A 21,905-nucleotide genomic window follows, 5' to 3' on the forward strand; every position below is an offset into this window, starting at 1 on the left:
GGACCTTGGATATCGTAAGTTGTGTCAAAGATGGGTCCCACGTCTTCTCACCGATGAGCACAAGGGACAACGTTTCCAATCCTCCCTGGCACTTTTGCAATGCTATGCTGCAGACGGCAACGGATTTCTGCGGCGAATCGTCACAGGCCACGAAACGTGGGTCCACCATTTCACCCCCGAAACGAAGCGAACATCAATGGAATGGGTGCACCCCTCATCACCACAACGAAAGAAGGCCAAGGTTCAACCTTCAGCCGGTAAGTTTATGGCGACAGTGTTCATTGACATGGAGGGTTTGCTGCACGTGGAATTCATGCCGAAAGGAACGACGACCAACGCGGCGTCGTACTGTCAAACGTTGCACCGGTTGCGTAAAGAGATTAAAGAGAAGACCTGGGGGAAATTGAGCGCCGGTGTGATTTTGTTGCACGATAACGCAACACCTCACAAGGCCCGCCAAACGAGAGAACTGCTGCAGCGTTTCAAGTGGGAGGTCTGGCAACATCCACTCTACAGTCCCGACCTAGCGCCATGTGACTTTCATCTGTTCGTAAGCTCAAAACGGAGCTCGGTGGTCGACGTTTTCAGGCCGATGCGGAGGTGAAGGCCGCTGTCTCCGAGTGGTTGCAGAACGCTGGAGAAAATTTCTATGCATCCAGCATCGACAAGTTGGTTGTGCGTTCGCAGAAATATTTGGAGTCTCTTGGAAACTATGTGGGAAAGTGACGTTACAGTGTATGTCGTTATAGTCGTGTTGCTGTTGTATAGGTGGTGTAATAGATGGCCATAACTGGGAAGTGCAACTTATTTTCTGATCTGCCCTCGTAATTCACACACTTAAATACCTTGTGAAATTGTGACCCTTTACAGGTCTCCTGGTGTCAATCTAAGACCGTCGATACCACACGGTATCGAACCCGTGTTAGTGGACCTCGAGGTGCAGCTGAAAACACTATTCCGACCTCATGTGAATATAAAAATTGGGAGGATTACGTCACCTATCGGATCATTGAACATACAACGCTAATGGGAAGAAATTATTGGCTGTGAATAATCAACACAGTGTAAAAGTGAGGGAGACTTCTTATGTGAATGTTACAAGCATTGACAGACAACAGGACCAACCGCTTACGCCTGCCATTCCTTTCCTTTTGAGGGCCATAAATCTTTCTCTAAGAAGCAGCCTGTCCTCTTCAGCAGAGAGACTTTCACTCGTCCCCAGGCATACGTACGCAATTCTCTTTCAATCCACTTGCCTTTTCCATGCAAATAATCATTCCTGTCTGACTTCAAATAACTTTTATCAATATTTTGACCACATTCAACCTTGTTCCTCTCATCGTCATGATTATTATTATTATTATTATTATTATTATTATTATTATTATTATTATTATTATTATTCACTCTGTCATTTTAAACACTTTCACACATATCGTTTCACCCTTCACTTTACACACGTATATCACATGCCCACGATAGGCCTATATACGCATTAAGATAACTCTAAATCGACAGGTAAATTAATTAGCATTCATTCGCGTGACTATATAAATCATGATTGCACCTTGAGCCATTATTCTTCCAGGTTTCAGCATCCTTAAGATTAAAGGAGGGGATAGCTGGACGCATGCATTAAGTTGTGAAGCATTGAAATAATATAGCCTACATTTGGAAATTTATGAGGATCCATCTCGATTGATCAAACTTGGAATGAATTATGGAGTCTGCTGAAGTATCAATTCTCCCCTTAAAATGCTTCATTCATGCACAAACCTATGGGGCCTTACATACTAATTCATGCAGAAGAAATCCCGGAATTCATGATTTTCACCAATCACAGATGAAACCCATAAAATCAAACTAATAAAAATCTTTACCCCATTGAAACATGCATATTGCGTCAACTATACATTAACAAATTACATGCTGGAGATTATATATTTTGTATAGTTACGTTTTATGCGACCCTTATAATTTTCACGCCTAGAAATATTATGGATTGCATTTATCATTGCTGCGTGTAGCTGTGCCGTCATCTGAAGGTACACTTATGGGTTTAAGCCTCCATCACTGACGCCTCATTAGCTGAGAGTCCTAAGTTCATCTTCTTCGGGGTCACGTCCACGATGCCTTGATCTGCAATCACCTACGGCCGGAAGTTCTGGATGATCCCTGAATGAAATACTGCAGGCACAATGGCGCGTTCTGGTAGAGTATAATCCAACACTGCAGGCACAATGGCGCGCTCTGGTAGAGTAGAATCCGGGATTCGATGAGCACTCACATACATATGGACAGATGGGAATCTGGCTCTTGAAGTACTGTTTATATGCCTTCAGATAGCATAATATGGCTCGACCCACTCATAAGCTCGAATGGACTACCCGAGTAGCGGTTGCAGTCCTTGGAGATCACTACTCGATTAGCTTTTTATTGTAACATGACACGATTACTGACTCCTATTATACTTACGTGAGCATCACTCGTTCAATTACACATCACTTCGTGGCTAATCTGACACTTTATACTAGTTAGAATGACATCTCCTATTACTGCACATGCCTTAATTACGGCAAAATAATTATTTGTAGAATATAGTCACTAACTCACTAGCGCCTTGGCGATCTCTGGAATTCTCACCCGTTCTTTGAATATTATTCGTGTGAGCCGATGCTAACTTTACTAGTTTGTGTCCCTTAATAGATATTGCGATTAGAAGCACCTATATTCATGCACCACAATTATTCTTTTCATACAAGAAATATCTGATTATGTTATACGTGTACCGGTCTGACTTGGAACAGGCCTCTTGTCTAACACACTTATTTAAACACTGAATAATACAGAGTACTAATTGAGCAACACTGGTTCACAATTAGTGACGATGTCTCATCAACGAATGAGTGAAGAATGGAATACTCAGGGCTAGTCTGCGTTCCCCTTAATAGTAAATCCGGGTCGCCGGCCGGAGAGAGGGTAAACTCCGCCCACCGGTGACAAATCGCTCCGTTAGCAATGATCCTTCAGAGTCGTGAGAATATTGATTTTGTAGATCTTAACTTCTTCTTTTCACTGATCGAATTTCATGTCAATCGCATCGCTGAATCTCTAGTAATCTTACAAGCTTCCTCTTGGGAATTTGAGCCAGTATAAGATGGGGACTCCCTTCTTACCGTCACAATATGAGCGCCCGACATCTGGTTCCAGTTTTGGACATCTGTCTCATGTGTGTCATTACCAATACGATCATTAAGTAGTATATCTTCTGACATCATTAAATAGTGTAAATTAAGCTGATTCCAACGTATCCTTACTCGTATATTTCTGGAGCTTGTACCACAACTGTTATTATTATTATTATTATTATTATTATTATTATTATTATTATTATTATTATTATTATTATTATTATTATTATTATTATTATTCCTGACATGCGAAAATAGTGAGTTGGCATCCATGAATATACAGGGAAATCGCTGAGAATCTCCAGTCCTAAAGTTAAAATCCTGCAAAACAAACTCCCCTCTTGACCAAGGCGTTCTCTGCGCGTGGCGTGCTATGTCTCTCTGGCTTGGTGAATAGAGAGCATAATTTCAAAGTCTCGCTGTACTGAGGTCTCTCTCCATCTGTGCGTGTAATTAGAGCTTCGCCCTCCGAGCTAGCGCAGCGCCATTCGTATCCCGGACCAGACAAAAAATGCTTATTATGACCAAATATGTCATAGAATGACGCGAAAAACGACATATATTACTTGTTGGGCCTCATGACATGCATATTAACCTGGTATTGAACGGTTACAATACAGGGAATTTTTCTCTGCAAGCAGTTTTTGTTTTGCACTAACAAATCAATGGTTTTCAGTGATGGAAGGATGGGAAAGGGCTGGGATTGGGAAGATAGCAGCCGCGGCCTTACTTAAGGTACAGCCTCAGCATTTGCCTAGTGTGAAAATAGTGAAGTACAGAAAACCATCCTCAGGGCTCCCAACGGTGGGATTCAAACCACCATCTCTCGAATGCAAGCTCACAGTTATGCAACTCTAACAGTAAAGCTAACTCATAATTTATGGCATGATTGGCAATAGAGAATTCAATAACAATGTATGGCCTGCTCATTCCTCCCCTGAACTAGCACCCTGATTGCATGCTCTGGGAATGGGCTCCCTCTGGAAACATTAAATGACCAATTGTACAGGAAAATCCACATATCGTAGTTGAATTGAAATATCATAAATCAAGATATTAATTGAATTTCTTCTCTAAGAGGTGTAATGAGTAATTTCTTAAGAAATGGCAAAAGTATATGAAAAAAGTGACAGGCATTTTCAGTATCTCCTTATGTCATATGAGTGGGTACAAGAATTAGAAAGTGAACAGAAACATTTTGTCAAGTGAGTTGGCCATATGGTAAGGATCTTGTATTTATCATCATCATCATCATCGTCATCGTCATCATCATCATTGATTACCTCAAGTTGCCCAGGTGTGGTGTACGAGCTCCCTCCATCTTTGCCTGTACATAATCCATTGTTCTTTCATGATCTTCTCCCAATCTTGTCCTCTATCCTCGACATCTTTCTTCACCAGATTGGTCCATTATCCTTTGGGTCTGTTCACTGGTCTTTATCCTTTTACTTCTCTTTCATATTCTCTTCTTACAGTCTTGCTTGCACTCATCCTTCTTACATGGCCAGACCACTTCAGTCTTGCTTTATGAATCTTTTTTAGTAAGGAGTCACCTATTCCCATTTCCTCTTGGACTTTTTCATTCCTGAACCTGTCCTTCCTGGTCTTCTGTATCATGGTGCATAGGAACTTCATTTCTGCAGCTTGGAGTTTTGAGTTGTCTTGTCTAGTTAATGTGGTAGTTTCCAAGCTATATGTGAGAATGGGTGTATAATATGATTTATGTAATGTCATCTTAGCTTTCAATGGTACTTGTTTATCCCACAACAGTAGCCTTACTTGGTGATAAAACTGAGTTGCCTTGCTAATTGGACTGTCCACTTCATATTTTGCAAGGTTGTCTTTTGATACTATACTACCCAAGTACTTCAACATTGAAACACTGTCCAGTTTGTGTCATTTATTCTGATTTGTGGTTTGTCATCTCTCATCTGTAACTTCATCACCACCACCATCTTAGCCTTGTTGATATTTAAATCATCTCTCTTAAACTCATGACTCCATTTCTGCAGTTTTTCCTCCAAATCATTTTCAGTTTCACCCCAGATCACCATGTGAAAGATGAAAGCTTGAAAGTTCTATTGCTCCTTCCTTTTTAGTGTCTTTGTTATGGCATCCATCACAGTGATGGATCTATAAATACGATGTTGAATAGACAGGTACAATATTTTTTTATCCTTGTGGAATTATGAGTTAAACTGTGAACTCTGGTTGCTAACTGGCTGAGAGCATATGTTCCATGATCCATGAACAACCCATTGTGCATACATATCACAGACAATACATTTACCATGTACTATGTACAGTGACCACCAAGCAAGAGTTTACAGCAAACTCCAGAGAGGCACGCATAGTGAGCTGACAGAAAGGACAGGCTGTATTAACCCCAGAAACCTATCGGTCTTTCCTGCTGGAGACAGCTGCTGTTCTCTTCAACAAGAAGGTATTAGAAAACAGCCTCATTATCATAAAAGAAACAGGAAAGGAATGAAAATTAGGCACTCATTTTCTTTTCTTACCTTAATATCATAGATGCTGCTGAAAATAATTTCCATTTTCTTTTATGCAGACTTGGTATCTTTGAAGGAAATTTTGTGACACATATTGTAATTTGTCTTGTGTTATTTTACTTATCACTCTCATAATTTAGTTTCCCAGGACCTCAGCTGTATGTGGACTGTTCCGATGGATTTTCTCTTTCAAATTTTCCCCACAAATAATTGTCTCACATGCCAAGATCTGGAATTAAATGGCCATAATCCCCCCCAAATTATTTTGTCACCAAACATATTTTTTAAATTGCAGCCATAAATTTAAGTGCACTATACGCTATATCATTATTTTGCTGAAAGTAGGCATAGTCACTCTCTTCCTCAGTCAACATGTTAAAGAAGGGATGAAAAATAGTGTCCAGGTATTGTTCAGAGGTCATAAATAGTATAGGCCAGTCCACTGTCTGGACACCAAACACCAACTCTTGTGTCACGAAGAGTTCCCAAGAGTTTCCCAATACCTTATGTATTGTAAGGGTATTTTCAGTGTCCCTGTGTCTGATATTCTAAGAATTAATGTACTCACTGAGGTGAAACCAAGTTTTGTCAGACATGGTCAAAAGCAAGGGATCTAAATTTCTATCATGTATGAATTGTGGCATCCACAGGCATTTTAACATAAGCAATTGGTTCAGCAAAATTTAACTTGTGCACTAAGAAACCTTGCAGGGGAAAAAATTATAAATTTTAAGACCTCTCAGCATAGAAGTGAGTGAGCTACCACATTCCTGTGCTGAATGGCCAGACAGTTTATGAGTTCTAACCTGAAATATGGCTCACATATCTTCAAGTTTTTCATCAGTTAAGACAATGGTGGAACTAGTTGCACGCCACTTTTAAAAGAAAGCATGGACGTATGGTTTTGATGGTATAGAACTTCCCAGAAATTGACTGCAGTACAGTACTTTCCCATACACCTATCATCAATTTCTTTCTTTTCGAAGTTATGTTTCAACAATAAACATTCATTGCTCATTGGTGTACTTAACGTTAATAATGTTCCTTCGCACTTTATAAGCCAACGGCCGTAGCTGTGTTGAAACACCGGATCCCATGAGATCTCCGAAGTTAAGCAACATTGGGCGTGGTCAGGAGTTGGATGGGTTGCCATGCGCTGTTGGTGGGGGGTAAGGGAATGGAGGAGCGGAAAGGAACTGGCCATCCTACCGCACGTAAACTCCAGCTCAGGAACACCTCTGCGGAGGTTTGGACCTGCCATCGGGCAGAATAACCCTTGCACTTTATAATCACTATCACTGAGCGGGTAAAATAAATCATGTGTCTCACTAGTACTAGTACAGAGCTCTACTAGCAACTGAGCCTCACAGACCAGAGGATGGGACAACAATTATGTTGTCTCCCACCAGGTAGCACCTTGCTCTTTCTTCGGGTGGGGGAATAAATTCTATCCTTCCTATCAGCTTCTATGTGTGCCTTGCTTGAATTTACCTTGTACTCTTCTTTGGTGGTGACTGTATTTCGTAATATGATTAGGAAACAGACAAAACTTCTCAAGTAATGATGATGATGATGATGGTGGTGGTGGTATAAAGACTGGGAAGGAAGTAGCAGTAGCCTATATTTTAGGTACAATCCTGATATGAATATTAAAAATGGAAATAACATTGTTGTATGTACTAGGAATAGAGTATTATATTCTTTATTGGCAGTATGGCAATCAATAAATTCCAGTAAGATGAATCAGAAAGAATTACAATTACAGTGAACCTGATCTAACATTCATATCATAAATGAAATGAGTTTCCTCACTGTAGCTTGCCATATTTTGTTAGGAATTTTATGTTAATTGAAATCGTTTGTTTCTAGGCAATTGAACTGTTGTTAAGTAATATGCTCCCTAATGAAATATCTATTTTATATTTTCTTGACTTAAAAGCAGGTAGGTAGAAAACATTAAGTAATGGTTTAGCTCATAACAAGGAAGTAACATTGCATTTTTGTAATTCATAATACACCATAATACTAACTACTGTTTAAAAGAAATCCTGTTTCCTGAAGTCTTGGGGTAAGTTTACCATACCTGTAACCATATGATCAGTAGTAGAACTATATTTCAATGAAGCCCAAATAAGACCGACATAGTTTTATCTCCATACGATATGGAATTATCAAGCAATTCAACAGGGTGTTTAAATACTTGATTTTACAGACCCTGGAGTACTTTTCCAGCATGTGGAACAAAGTTGCTATCGTATACCGGTATGTATAATGCTTGGAGTATTCACACATGTCTTGACAGTAACTGAGGTGGCATATTCAGGCATGCATTAGTTGCCTGGTGGACGTTGTGAGGACTCATTCTATTCAAATGCAGTACATCAAAATGACAATAGGTACCCAACATTGTTTGTGCCAGTTAAAGCTATTACCAATATTTCCCATACAATGATAGAAAAACTGTGACTTATAAACAAATTGATGTAGGCACAGTGGTGTAGTAAAATACATTAACACCACTACCATCACTCAATACACTTATAAATATACTGGTATATATTTTGCACTCAGTACAATTATCAAAGCAAAGCAGTATCAATAAGGCATGACTGATATATGATAGTTCACTACATCTACAACTGACTGTCAACACATCATTCTACTAAATCACAACTGATCTGCTGTAATAGTATCAACAACGCAACATCATCACTCTCTTTTAACAACTCACTCCCATGGTAAACAATAGATCCTGACTGATCTCCTTCCGTCACAATATCAAAAGAGCTGAATAACAACATCACCACCAAGGACTTAATATACTGGCTATGATTCTAAATAATTCAGATTTCACAGAATATAATATTACTTCAAGATACCTGGAACATTCTGTAATAACATAGGAAAGTCCTGGTAAGTTCCTGTTCTAGAATTGTCTGGAAACATGTTTGTCACTCTGGAACATAATCTAGAGATATTTACAAATATCTAGAGTATTGCACAACCTGTCCTTTATACATGAAGATTACAGAGGTCACTTACATTAATACATGCATCACTGGGGGTTTTCCTGAACAACTTAGAAAACATGGACAGTTCTTTATAAGTGACAAACATGATGTAACCTTAACCTAACATCCTTTGAGTAAAATACATATAACCAGACATTTTCTGAATGACTGAACATATCAAGGATCATGAAAAACATAGCCTAACCAATTATACATGAGCTATATATGCATGATTAAAGTTAAATACATAGAGTAGCCTAGCCTGTAATACATGTAAAATTGTTTTCAGTTATACACATAACCTAATTTGCATCAGAACTAACTGCAGACCAGACATAAAGATTTTTTTTTGCTAGGGGCTTTACGTCGCACCGACACAGATAGGTCTTATGGCGACGATGGGATAGGAAAGGCCTAGGAGTTGGAAGGAAGCGGCCATGGCCTTAATTAAGGTACAGCCCCAGCACTTGCCTGGTGTGAAAATGGGAAACCACGGAAAACCATCTTCAGGGCTGCCGATAGTGGGATTCGAACCCACTATCTCCCGGATGCAACTCGCCTGGTGACAAAGATTACCGCTGTTATTAGATTAAATGAGAGTACAGCATAGTAGTGTTAAAGAACCTTGGATTTAATGTAAGACATATATTCTTAGGGACATTTTTGTTGTTGTAGGATGTAGAGTACTATCTACCCCATTTTACTCCCCACATGTTTGGGAACGTTCTGTATATTGCTCCAAAGTAACCTACCTTTTTATATCCAGTTCTCATATTTGATTTATGAATGAAATTCAAAATTGCACCTTAGAAAACATTATTAAAATGAACTCTCTACAGGAACTAGAAGGAAAAAGTTTGAAGTACAAATGCAAGTAATAAGTATTTCTATGATATAAGAACGGTTTTCTACAGCAGGAGCAGGAAGAATTTAATGATAATGTTTCAGTTTGCCCTTAAAATTTGCCTAATTAGCAAGGAATAACACATGCAGTAGACAACAGAGAATATATTCATTACCTGGTAGCTCCTTAATATTCCATTGTGTGCATGGGATGGAGGTGGCTTCCACCTCAAATAAACAGCAGTTGCATTCAGAAGATTTGCTTCCATTTGAGTTGGTGGCTCAGATGGAACTGCAAAGAGTTAAACAAAAGCATAAATGTTAGTCATAGGAAAATTAACATCCAAAGAATATCCCATAAAAATAAAAAATATAAAATTTTAAGGCTGTGTACTTTGAGTCTTAGGATTCCATGGAATTCACTGAAGATGTACCATTATTAAGGCTTGAGTATTATTAGTAGATCCAAAGAAATTTAGGATGCAAAAATATATTTTGATGTAACTGATAGAAATTTCAGGGGTAACATTTTTGAGCCCTATGCTGGACTATTTCAAACTCAGGTAACTTTAGAGCATTCACTGTAGGAATTTGTATATGGTCTTTATAAATGCTAATTTTAATTCCAAGAGATTGTATGTTAATCTATAGTAGGAAAAACATTTTTTAGAATGTAAACATTCTGTCAATTTATGAGTTGAATGTTATGAGACAAATCCATATTGCTCAATAATGATTATATTTATGGAAGAGAAAGATTACTGATTGTTTTGTATTGTCTTGGAATTATGGGATTATTTTGTGATGGTGGTTATTTTTACCTATAAATTTTATTCAAAATTTTTAATGTTGTAAAAGTAGAACCAGAAATTCTCTTCTGTACCTTTCTTGATCTAATGGCATTAAACAGAAAGAAAACAGCATATCAATCAAACTTGAGCAACATTTTAAGCAAGTATAGAAACATATATACTCACAGGCAGAAAAATATAATCACAACAAATTTCAGAAAATATTTAATGTTGGTTTGTTTCAAACTTTGTTTAAATTAAATACTATGACATTACAGCAATATGATAATGTAACATTAGTTAATTAGCCCATTTGATAAGTTTCAACACAATAATTAATAAACACTATTGATCGCAACAATCACAACACCACCATTGCTATTCCCCACCTTTGGACAAGAATTAACTACAATGGCTGTCTTAAGGTTTACTGCTGTAAATTCTCAGACTACATATTATATTTTCGTGGACATTACAGCTTGTCTACAACAGTTATTCTCATTACTAAGTCAGGTTATAATGCCTCTGTCTCCTGAAAATGCATGAAGGGCCGTGGCATTAGTGGGGGATGGGAGCAACATACGCTATTTGGCAGACGTTATGGGATGTCTTGTTTTAATGTGTACAGAACTGTTAAAAGATACAGAAAGTACAATATCTATATCAGGAGGCCCAGTTCTTGTCAATGGAGAAGCACTACTGAGCACGGTGATCGCTTTCTTGTAATGCGAGTTCTTCGTGATCAACACACAACCACTGTGGAGCCCAGAAATCATTTGCAGCAAGTACAGAGCATGATAGGTCTGTAAGAGGAAGGTTGTATGAAGTTCATCTACAGTCCAAGAGCCCTGCCATAGGGCTTCTGCTTACATGTGAGCATTGTCCCTCTCTAATGCAATTTACCAACACCCATCAAAACTGAACTGTAGAGTAGTGGAACTCAGTGTTTTTACGGATGAACCCAGATTTTGTTTGCTGGCATGAGATGGAAGGGAAAGAGTATGGAGAAGGCCCAGGGAAAGTTATTCACACTGTGCTTTACCTGCAATTACTCCATTCAGTTGAGGCTCTGTGACAGTCTAGGCTGGGATTACCACTAATGCATGCACGGAGCCTGTGTTCATCAAGAATGGGAGTCTGACAGTCCAATGATACATCAACAAGATTTTAGTGGATCATGTGGTGATTTTGCACCTGTCATTGGCAAAAACTTTATCCTGATATATGGCAATACTTGCCCACATACTGATATCTGTGTATGTGTGTACTGGTTGAAGTCAGAATTGAACGCATGGTGTTGCTTGCTTATAGCCCCGACCTAAAACAACAGAACAAATCTGGGATATGCTTGGGAGATATGCTAGGCATCATTCCCCTGACACACTAGCTCATCTTTGGGCTGCACTCCAGGCAGAATGGGAGCTCATAACACCAGAGAACATTTGAGATTACATCTTGAGCATGCCTGATTGAATCACAGCTGTAACTGCAGCTAGAGGTAGAAATATTAATGAGGCAATGGAAATGTGTTGCAAATAAGTGGGCAAATGGACTACGTACAAAACAGTGCAGAGCTCCAGGTTTTTACATTTCCAAATTGATATTAATGCATTGTTGTGATTGTCACAATCAATAATACTTCTCAATTATTGCAATGAAACTTTTCATATGGGCTATTTAATTTATGATACACTGCTATATTATTGTAATGTCTAAATATTTGAATCTTACCAGGTTTGAAATGGATTAACAGTACATTTTGTCCAAAATATGTAGTATTTTGCTTTTCTGCCAGTCAGTGTCTTCAGGACCTAATCACTTTTTTTTTTTTTTTTTTTTTTAACCGGATACATTCATATATGTCAGGTCAACTGAAGAGAGAAGAGAATTGGTTGTGTTAAAATTTTTATTTTGAGAATCATTTTGTTTGTTGAGTATTCAGTCAGAAGACTGATTAGATCTGTAACAGTTCTACTATAAAATTATCAGAGAAAGCCAAGTGTTACTGAAGACATACTAGGAAAATAAAGAGTGAGCATTTTCTACCTGCTTTCTCCACTGAGTAAGGAGATGCTATTACATATCAACTGTGTTATATTATTGGTTTTACATTCCACTAACTACTCTTAGTGTTTTCAGAGATGCTGAGGAGTTCAAATAATGTCCCATAGGAGTTTCCTTACCAACCTGAGGCTGATGTATATTTGAGTAATGTCATATGCCACTGGACTGATTTGGGACTGAATCTACCAATTTGGACTCAGAAGGTCAGCAGTCTAAGCCTATCATATTGGCTGTTGCATGTCAGTCTGTGAATGGTGTTACTAGTATCACTCATACCTCAGTCACTTTTATATTGTCAAAGTCAGAGGTGAGATCAAGGCAGGTTGATGAAAGTAATCAACTTGTTCTGTATGGAATGAATGTTTAACAGTATATCTCACCAGAGATTGGTCTTTCTTCTACAAGAGCGTATGTCTATCCCTAGTTCCATTTTCTGATACGAGGTTGAGATAAGGTGAGATGAAATTATAAGGCATGTTTTTACGACCAGATGTCCTTCTTAATGACTGAATGAAGATGAAATGAATGGTGGTGAATAAAATTGGTAAGGAGGAGAAAGGAATTTGCTGCAGTCTCTGAACAGGAACTTCCCGACATTGAAATTGGGAAACCATAGAAAGCCAATCTCAGGGCAGTCAAGTTAAAACACAATCATCTCCTGAATGCAGAGCTTGGATCCATAGCCATAGTGTGTTAACACCCATGGCCACTCTGTTAGGTTCTGGCATCTACAAGAATAATGAGATTTAAAAAGATTATTTTGATGTACAGTGTTCATGCTATGTTGTCAGAGTATGTTGATATTCAGACAGCCAGTTTTTTATTAATGTATTTTCTATAGTTTTTTTATTGCATGGCTGTTTAGTGCCAGGAGTGTCTGAGGACATGTTCAGCTCAACAGTTTTTCAGCTGCTTTTCCTGTTACAGTATAGTCCATGGGGTTGCTACAAAATGGCTGTGTGAGGGTGTTATCTGTGGGAAAAGGTGTAATTATCTGGGCTGGGAATGGGAAGAAAGCAGGCATGACCATGGGAAAGGTACCACCCTAGCATTTGGCTGATGTTGAAATGAGAAACCATGGAAAACCATTTCAACAATAATCAGCAAGGGATTCAAACCTACCTGCCTCCCAACTACAGAGCTAGCAGCCATAACTGGCCGTGCTGCAATGCACTGAGCTAACCTGTTTGTTATCCTCGATGGTAACTTACACATATTTTGTCTTCGACCATTCTACAATGATAAGATAATATGATGTCCATATGAAAGGGAGACATTGACAATGTTGTATCAGTGACTATAAGTAAATGGATTAAGTGAATATGTGTCACATTGCCTGAATTACACAAGGTGTTCCATTTGTTCTATTGCCAGGTACATGTGATCCTGAAAATATTTCTCAGTGCATTTCATAGGTTTATTTTACTAGGCAATGTACTAAGATCCTTTTAAAATGAATCCTTGGTACTCATTCCAAGGAAATACTCTGGCATAAATCTTTATCTTAATGATTTATCTATGAGATATAAGATCTTGGAAAATCTTCTTCCATCAAGCAGGGATGAATGTATTTCAGCCAAACTTCCAAATATTTCATTGATAATTTCAAATACTTCTGTATTTTAGAAGACAATCCAAAATACATAACATAACTGTAAATATTAGACCAGCCAAAAAGCAAAGCATAAGGTGTTGTGAAGTTTATGAAAGTAAGGAAAATTAAGATACAGTGTTAGAAGAACTAAATTGCAAGTTAAGCAACTGAAAGTAAGCTTTGTTCACCAACATTTCGTTCTACATATGAAATGTAAATGACATTTGCATCTATTGCTAATTTATAATAATAAATATCCATGAAAAATATTTTATTAATGTATTTATGGAAATTTTTCAGTGTTTAATGTACTTTTCAGTATAGACAACATTCCTTTATGGAGAATCGATAATTCCTCATTATAATAAACTTAGGGCCTACACCCTTTTCCAGGAATTTCTTTTAAAAAAGTGGATAACCTGTTGCTCTCACACACATCAAATCCTTACAGCTTACCGTCCTCATGGGTCCTTACAGTTCGGGAGTTAGATGGGCGTCCATCTACAGTTTTGTAGAAAGGAATCAGAAAGAACTCATATCGTGTAAATTTGGTCAGTCCTGTGACCAGGAATCCTGATGCACCACCAGCATGTAATACAGTCAACATTTTATAAGACTCAGGTGATCGAGCACCATCCAGAGGCCGAGAGTAGATATAGAATCCTTCTACAAATTCTGAACTTAATATCTGAAACAAATAAAAGAACTTTCTAATTGGATAGAAACAAGTGATTTAATTAAGATACCTTATTTTTAAGCACATCTTACAAATAAAACAAAATTAGAAAATACTAGCAGTTACTGAGTTACTGTTTGTGTAATTGAAGCAGTAAAGTTGCAGAAGATCTCAGCTAACAATTCTGAATCAGTGTAATATTATAGTTGATAAGTTTTACATACTTAGAACATTGTAGGCCATCACATTTCGTTTTCTTCGAGCTTGGTAACAACCACCTCCCTTTACCTCATTCTTCAAGTGATCATGCTTTCCTCTCATTTCAGTAGTCATTTTCATTATCTTCCTGATCAATAGTGGCTAATGATAGAGTGTTTACAGCTTATTTAAACAATCCCAACAACAATTACCATGTTTATTAGCTAGGTGATTACCACGATGACTGAACAATAGAGACTATTCCCGTTGGCAACACTCGACTGAAGTTTGTAAATTGTAATAAGATGAAGTTTGTAAATTGTTGTTGTACTTGCCAATAAAGTCATAAATTTTTGAATATTGCCATTATTATTGCTCATAAGGTAAAAATGTATGAGAAATTAAAGAAAAAGAAAATATTGTAAAACATCTATGTATTGCTGTTAGATGCATTGTTTAGATAGAATTAATATTTCCAGAAATATTTGGAAGTTTGTGAAAAATGTAATCAGGCCATGTTGGTGGTTGAGTTAAAGAAGAAATGATTTCCAATTCACAGCAAGAGTAAAAGTATGAATATGTGATGAACCTGTTTGTTACATACCAGTAGTAATGAGAATGTATGAACAGGACGATGGCATGGTAATTCCCACAATATTCAGGAAGGCTGTTGTACTTGGGTAGGTAACTCCCTTAGCTCATGCAATATGAAGCAGTAATGTTGCATATCGAAATGACTGGCAGCAGAAGAGTCAAAGTGCAACACAATAAAACAGTGGTCAGTGTAACAGGAATGTTGTTATTGATCAATTTTATGGGCTTTTGATATTGTAGGTGTTCACATTCTGTTTTTTTCTGACTCTGTGATACTAGAGCATCCAATGTAAAGTGGGTCCTTCTTTCTCACATCACAACTCCCTCTTGTCTTATTCTTCAAGCATCATTCCTTTAAAATATTTTGTTCTCATTTTGATAGTCACCTTCACAATCTTCCTTGTTGATATGGGGTGATGACCACGTGGTTTTTCACCTTAAGACAATCACAACAAACCCACCACAAGTTTGAACAATGTTAGCGATACTCGCGTTGATATGGACTAAGCAACAAGAGTCTGAATTCATGAATACCTCTGTTATCATAGCTCTCTATAACTTGTTATATGTATTATTTATCAGTGGAATCACTAACAAGATAAAAATGTTGTATCATGAGAGTAAAAGCAGTGTACAAGTGGGGAGTGTGACTCCGAAACATTTTATACAAAAAAGTCCTCAAGGCAGGAAGTGCACTGTCTCCATTATTGTTTATTATATTGATGGATGAAATCATAAAATGTGTAAAACAGAGTATCAGTAGTGATGAAGTGAATGTTTTGGTATTTGCACATGATGTAGTGATTTGGCGAAAGGGAGAAAAGGAAGTACAAAAGAGACTGGACGTTTGAAATGAAAATCTGAAGGGGTATGGGATTGTAATTAGTAAAAAGAAAACTGTAGTCATGCACTGTGGAAAAGAGAAAAAGATGCTTGTTGTGCTTGTTGTTTTAAGGGGCCTAACATCAAAGGTCATTGGCCCAAGAGAAAAAGAGAAGCCGAGTGAACATAGATGGAGAACGGTTAAAGAACGTAGAACAGTTTACATATCTGGGTAGCATTATTAATGGAAGTAATGAAATCAACCCTGAAATTAATAAGAGACTAAGTAAAGGTACAGCATTTTATCCTCAAGTCAGAGAGCTTTTATGGGATGACAAAATACCCAAGAGAACAAAATTAACATTATATAAACAGTATTTCATACCAATTGCAACATACGAACTAGAAACGCTGGTAACTAATAAGAGACAAGATTGTAAAATCCAAGCAGTAGAAATGAAATTTTTAAGAACATCGGTTAAAAAGACAACAAGAGATAGAATTCAAAACATTAAAATCAGAGAAGAGGTAAATATAGAACCATTAGTACAGAAGATACAGGAAGGAAGACTGAGATGTTTCGGACATGTAAAAAAAATGGGAAAGGAATGGGTAGTAAGAAGGGAATTGGAAAGAGAGCAGTTGGAAGACCGAGAAGAAGTTGGATGGATCAGATTTGGAAGGACATTAGGGGTGCTGGATTGGATGTGGCAGAAGTAATGGAGCAGGAAAAGTTGAAGGACAGAAAGGAGTGAAGGAGGTTTGTTAACCACACCCTGGTGACTGGAGTGGGATATTGATGATGATGACGATGATGATGGGACCACTAATAACATAGATATTTAAGAATTAAACTTTAGGCCTTCCCCTACACTACCATTTCACGCAGGTTGAATAACATTACTTATAGCCTAAATTGTAGTGACTTATTCCCCAACTTTACATACCAATTTTCATTCAATCCTGTTCACTTATCTTCTTGTGGTTTGGCGTCAATATGGAATAAGCAACAAAAAATCTAAATTCATGAATATCTCTATTACCATAGCTGGTACAGTAGAACTGTACCACACACAAATTATTGGAAATTGTATCCTCTACAATGTTTGTTATGTAGTATGTATTGATAGGACCATTAATAAAATATATATTTGAGAATTAAATTTTAGGCCTACCTCTAAACTACTATTTCACTCAGTGTGAATATTATTATTTGTATCCTATAGTGTAGTTAATTATTCCCCAAATTTACATACCAATTTTCATTAAATATTCTTCAACCATTTACTCTTGATGTGTAGACAGACAGACAGACAGACAGACAGACAGACAGACAGACAGACAGACAGACAGACAGACAGACAGACAGACAGACAGACAGACAGACAGACAGACAGACAGACAGACAGACAGACAGACAGACAGACAGACAGACAGACAGACAGACAGACAGACAGACAGACAGACAATTTAATATTACATTCCTTCTTAATATGGACATGATCGATACAGAAATACCATTCTTGTTTAATACTGAGCAATGTACAGACAAAACTCTTATTTTATATCTAGAGCACAGTGACAGTGCTAGTCTTATGAGTGTTTCAGGAATTGTTATATGAAGTACAAGGACCTACACTCTAGTGCATATGGGTAAGAAAAAACAAAGAAAGAAAGAAAGAAATAAAGAAAGAAGAATTCCACCTGAGACAGAGATAGAGATAGAGAGAGAGAGAGAGAGAGAGAGAGAGAGAGAGAGAGAGAGAAGAAGATCCCCAACAGACAGTGCCTTTAGCCAAGTGTTACCATGGAGCTTTCAAAAGTAGGAAATATAATATGGAGATAAAGTTTGAACTCATGAGGACAAATTGGGGCAAATATTCAGTTATAGGATGAGAAGTAAGGGATTGGAATAATTTATGAAGGAAAAGGTTTGAGATATTTCTAAGTTCTTTGAAAACATTTACAAAAAATCTAAGTAAACAATTGATAGGGATCTGGCACCTGGGCGACAGTCCTAAATGCAGATTGATTGATTGATTGATTGAGGTACAGCTCAGTATTTAATGTAAAGGTAAACAATCATAGAGTAAATTTTGCATTATTATAAACGAGAAATCCGAGCAATCTGAAGAGCAAATGCATCGATTCACTTTTCAGTGAAATGGTTGCAGATGATGATGTACAATATACAGAGCATCTCTTAACACACTTATGGCTATTTCTTTTATTGTGGATTAATTATTCTTAAAGTATTGGGAAAAAAATGAGTAGCTAAATTTTGAGCTGCCTAGGAAGACAGGAAGCAAAGTGAGTTAAAATTCCAGCCATTTTATATGTGGCTTTTGGGGGTTTCCCACTTCAATTTCAGGCAAGTGCTAGCAAGTATCTTACCTACAGGCCATAGTTGCTTCGTTCTCTGGAATAGCCTCAATTAGTTACAAGGAAACACACAAATATAGGCTAGATACAACTGGTTTGTAGGTTATTAAACGGATTTCACATGTAAAAAGTGCATGGGACTGTTAGGTATGATGCAACAACAACAACAAATACTATTGCTATTACTACTGCTACTACTGTTTAATAATAGATTTTGAATATGGAATTTATGCTTATCAGTACTGGTTTCAACATTGCCTGCTGGTAATGATACGATGTAATATTGTAAAAGTTAATCTGTATATGGAAAAGAAAAGTCAGTTGAACAGCTCAGTTGGTAAAGTGCTTGAATCCTATGCTCAAGGCTGCAGATTTGCATTTTAGCACAGTTAGTTGGCTCTTAATTCCTGAGTCCTTAAATAAGACAGAATTGTCAGCTGATTAAGTCATAGGTACTTTAAAAGAGCATCTTCTCAGAGTACTTTGGTGTCCCTTGAAGACCAAAAGTTATCGAAGGGATGTTAAACACAAAGAATTACTATTGCTGTCTAAAAAAGTAATTATACCAGCTATTCATAGATTATAAAGTGTATTTTAATGGTTTATTTATAACATATTTACAACATATATATATATAAAATGTCAAAAGGCTACCATTGCATTCTGCTTTTAATTTCTAAGAAATAGATTTTGTACTTACTTCCCAAACTAGCTTAACAGATGTTGAACTAACAGGTTGTGCATCTGTAAGCTCTACCACATGGCCAGCCATGAGACTACCTCTAGCTTCATTTAACAAGTGTTCCTCCTCACCAACACTTCCTGGCCATGATAGGCCTCTGGCTGGCAATGAAACTGATTCTGAAAGAGGACTTGGTGGCGAGAGACCATGCGAGTTCTCTGCTCGTACAAGAAATGTATAGCTCACTCCTGGTTGTAAATGATGCTGGGTATATACTGGACCTTGAATACGTCGCGCTACAACTATCCAACCATTCCCAGAGCCAATATGTCCATAATTACTGGGTCCAGCAGTTTGTTCACGCCCAAATAATTCCACCTGTGAAACATAAAAGGATCATAAGCTTCAAATCAAAATATTGCTCTCTCTCTCTCTATCTCTCACTCCTTCCCTCTCTCATATACACACATACTCTCTCTTTTTCCCTCTCTGCAGAATGTTGGGTTCATACACTGGGCAAGCACATTCATATGAATAGGAAAGTGAAAGGAAAAGCACAATATATGTGCATATTGTTGCATGTTTCATCACAGCAAATGTTCAGTATAGCCCCTCCCTTTTCTCTATATAGTGCTACACTTCTCATTATGCTTTCTCACAATCCTGCTTTAAATATATGCTGTACACTTCGTGAGCATTAGTCATCACCTAGTGTTGATGCTGTGAGGTAGGTGTGAGTCAAACATGCCTTCAACTCACTCGACTCATTTGATGTTATGATCACACCAGCACAGGTCAGGACTTCAGCTCAAATGATGAGACATTCATGCACTGCACCGAATCATATGTAACTTATATTATGATGGCCCCTGCAAGTGTTTTCCTTTTGAATTTTTATGAATAGAACAGGAATGTGGCTTGTTTACAGCTCTCCTTCTAAGAACATGTACTGTTATTTATTGCACAATTGTGGCCCCTGAAAGCACAAACATTTCATCAGGTGTCAGTCTCTTAGCATAGTCTCCTGTAGGCATAGTGACAGACCAGTGACAGCAATGCTATTGTTGAATTAATTGAAAGTGTTTTAGACTGTGATTCGGAGGACAGTAATGGTGATTAAGATAATATTGAAGAGGGGACTTTAAGTGAAAGTGACAGTTCGCCTGATATGAGTGAATGTGAAATTTTTCATAAAGCCCTGTGTGTAAAAGGAAAACATAGCAAATGGATATGGGTCGGTAATACATATAACCAACCAATCGTTCATCACTTTACAGACTCTCCATGTCATGAAAACTGAGAGACAAATCTATATATATAAAAGAACATGTCCTGACTGACTGACTGACTGACTGATTCATCATCACCGAGCCAAAAATACTGGACATAAAGAAATGAAATTTAGAGGATACATTTACATTACAATGTACGTGCTCGCTAAGGGTGGATTTTTGGATATTCCATCACTAAGGGGGTGAAAAGGGGGGTTAAATTTTAAAATGAATGTATCTATTTCTCAGAACTTTAAAAGTTTACAGATGTAAAAATTGGTATTTAGAATCTCCTTTAAAAATAAAGAAACATGTATTTTTTTGTTTTCAGAAAATCCATATAGGAAGGGTGAAAAAGGGTGAAAAATGGGTTGAATGCCTTTAATGAGGCTACTTATATTTCAGAAACTGAAGATATTACAGACCTGAAAATTGGTGTTTGGGATCTCCTTTAAAAATAAAGAAACAAGTATTTTTTTTGTTTTTGGAAAATCCAAATAATGAGGAGCGAAAACGGGGGTGAATTTTTAAAACGAGTGTATCTATATATCTCAAAACTTTAAAAGTATACAGATGTAAAAATTGGTATCTAGAATCTCCTTTTAAAAATAAAAACATATTTTTTGTTTTCGGAAAGTCTGAATAGGAGGGGTGAAAAGGGGTGAAAAAGTGGTTGAATGCCTTTAATGAGGATACTTATATATCAGAAACTGAAGATATTACAGATATGAAAATTGGTATTTGGGAACTCCCTTAAAAATAAAGAAACACTTAATTTTTGTTTTTGGAAAATACTAATAGTGGGAGGATGAAAAGGGGGGTGAAATTTTAAAATGAGTGTACCTATTCTCAAAACTTTAAAAGTTTTCGGATGTAAAACTTGATATTTAGAATCTCCTTTAAAAACAAAGAAACACGTATTTTTTGTGCTCTGAAAATCCCAATAGGAGGGGTGAAAAAGGAAGAAAAATGGACTGAATGCCTTTAATGAGGATACTTATATCCCAGAAACTGAAGATATTACAAAGCTGAAAATTGGTATCTGGGATCTCCTTACAAATAAAGAAACACGTATTTTTTGCTTTTGGAAAATCCAATTGAAGGGGTTAAACAGGAGTGACAAATTGCGGTGAATTTTTAGAAATACATTATCTACAGTATATCTCAGAAACGTAAAATATTACAGACGTAAACATTAGTATTTGGAATGTCCTGTAAAAGCAAAGAAACATAGGTAATTTGTTTTTAGAAAATCCACTAAAGGGGAACTAAATTT

The 21,905-nt window shown here is 37.2% G+C and overlaps 1 protein-coding gene across 1 annotated transcript in view; it reads right to left on the reverse strand.

Annotated features, from left to right (window-relative positions):
* LOC136863684 (roundabout homolog 2-like) overlaps positions 1-21,905 on the reverse strand; it is a 231,455-nt gene that overhangs the window by 104,430 nt on the left and 105,120 nt on the right. The window contains exons 8-10 of the mRNA XM_068226035.1: positions 19,377-19,736; positions 14,461-14,692; positions 9,732-9,847 (exon numbers count right to left, since the gene is read on the reverse strand). Of these exons, the coding sequence (XP_068082136.1) occupies positions 9,732-9,847; positions 14,461-14,692; positions 19,377-19,736 (708 nt within the window). The remainder of the gene's footprint in view (positions 1-9,731; positions 9,848-14,460; positions 14,693-19,376; positions 19,737-21,905) is intronic.

The sequence above is a fragment of the Anabrus simplex genome, chromosome 2 (genome assembly GCF_040414725.1).
Source record: "Anabrus simplex isolate iqAnaSimp1 chromosome 2, ASM4041472v1, whole genome shotgun sequence".
Taxonomy (NCBI): Eukaryota; Metazoa; Arthropoda; class Insecta; order Orthoptera; family Tettigoniidae; genus Anabrus; species Anabrus simplex.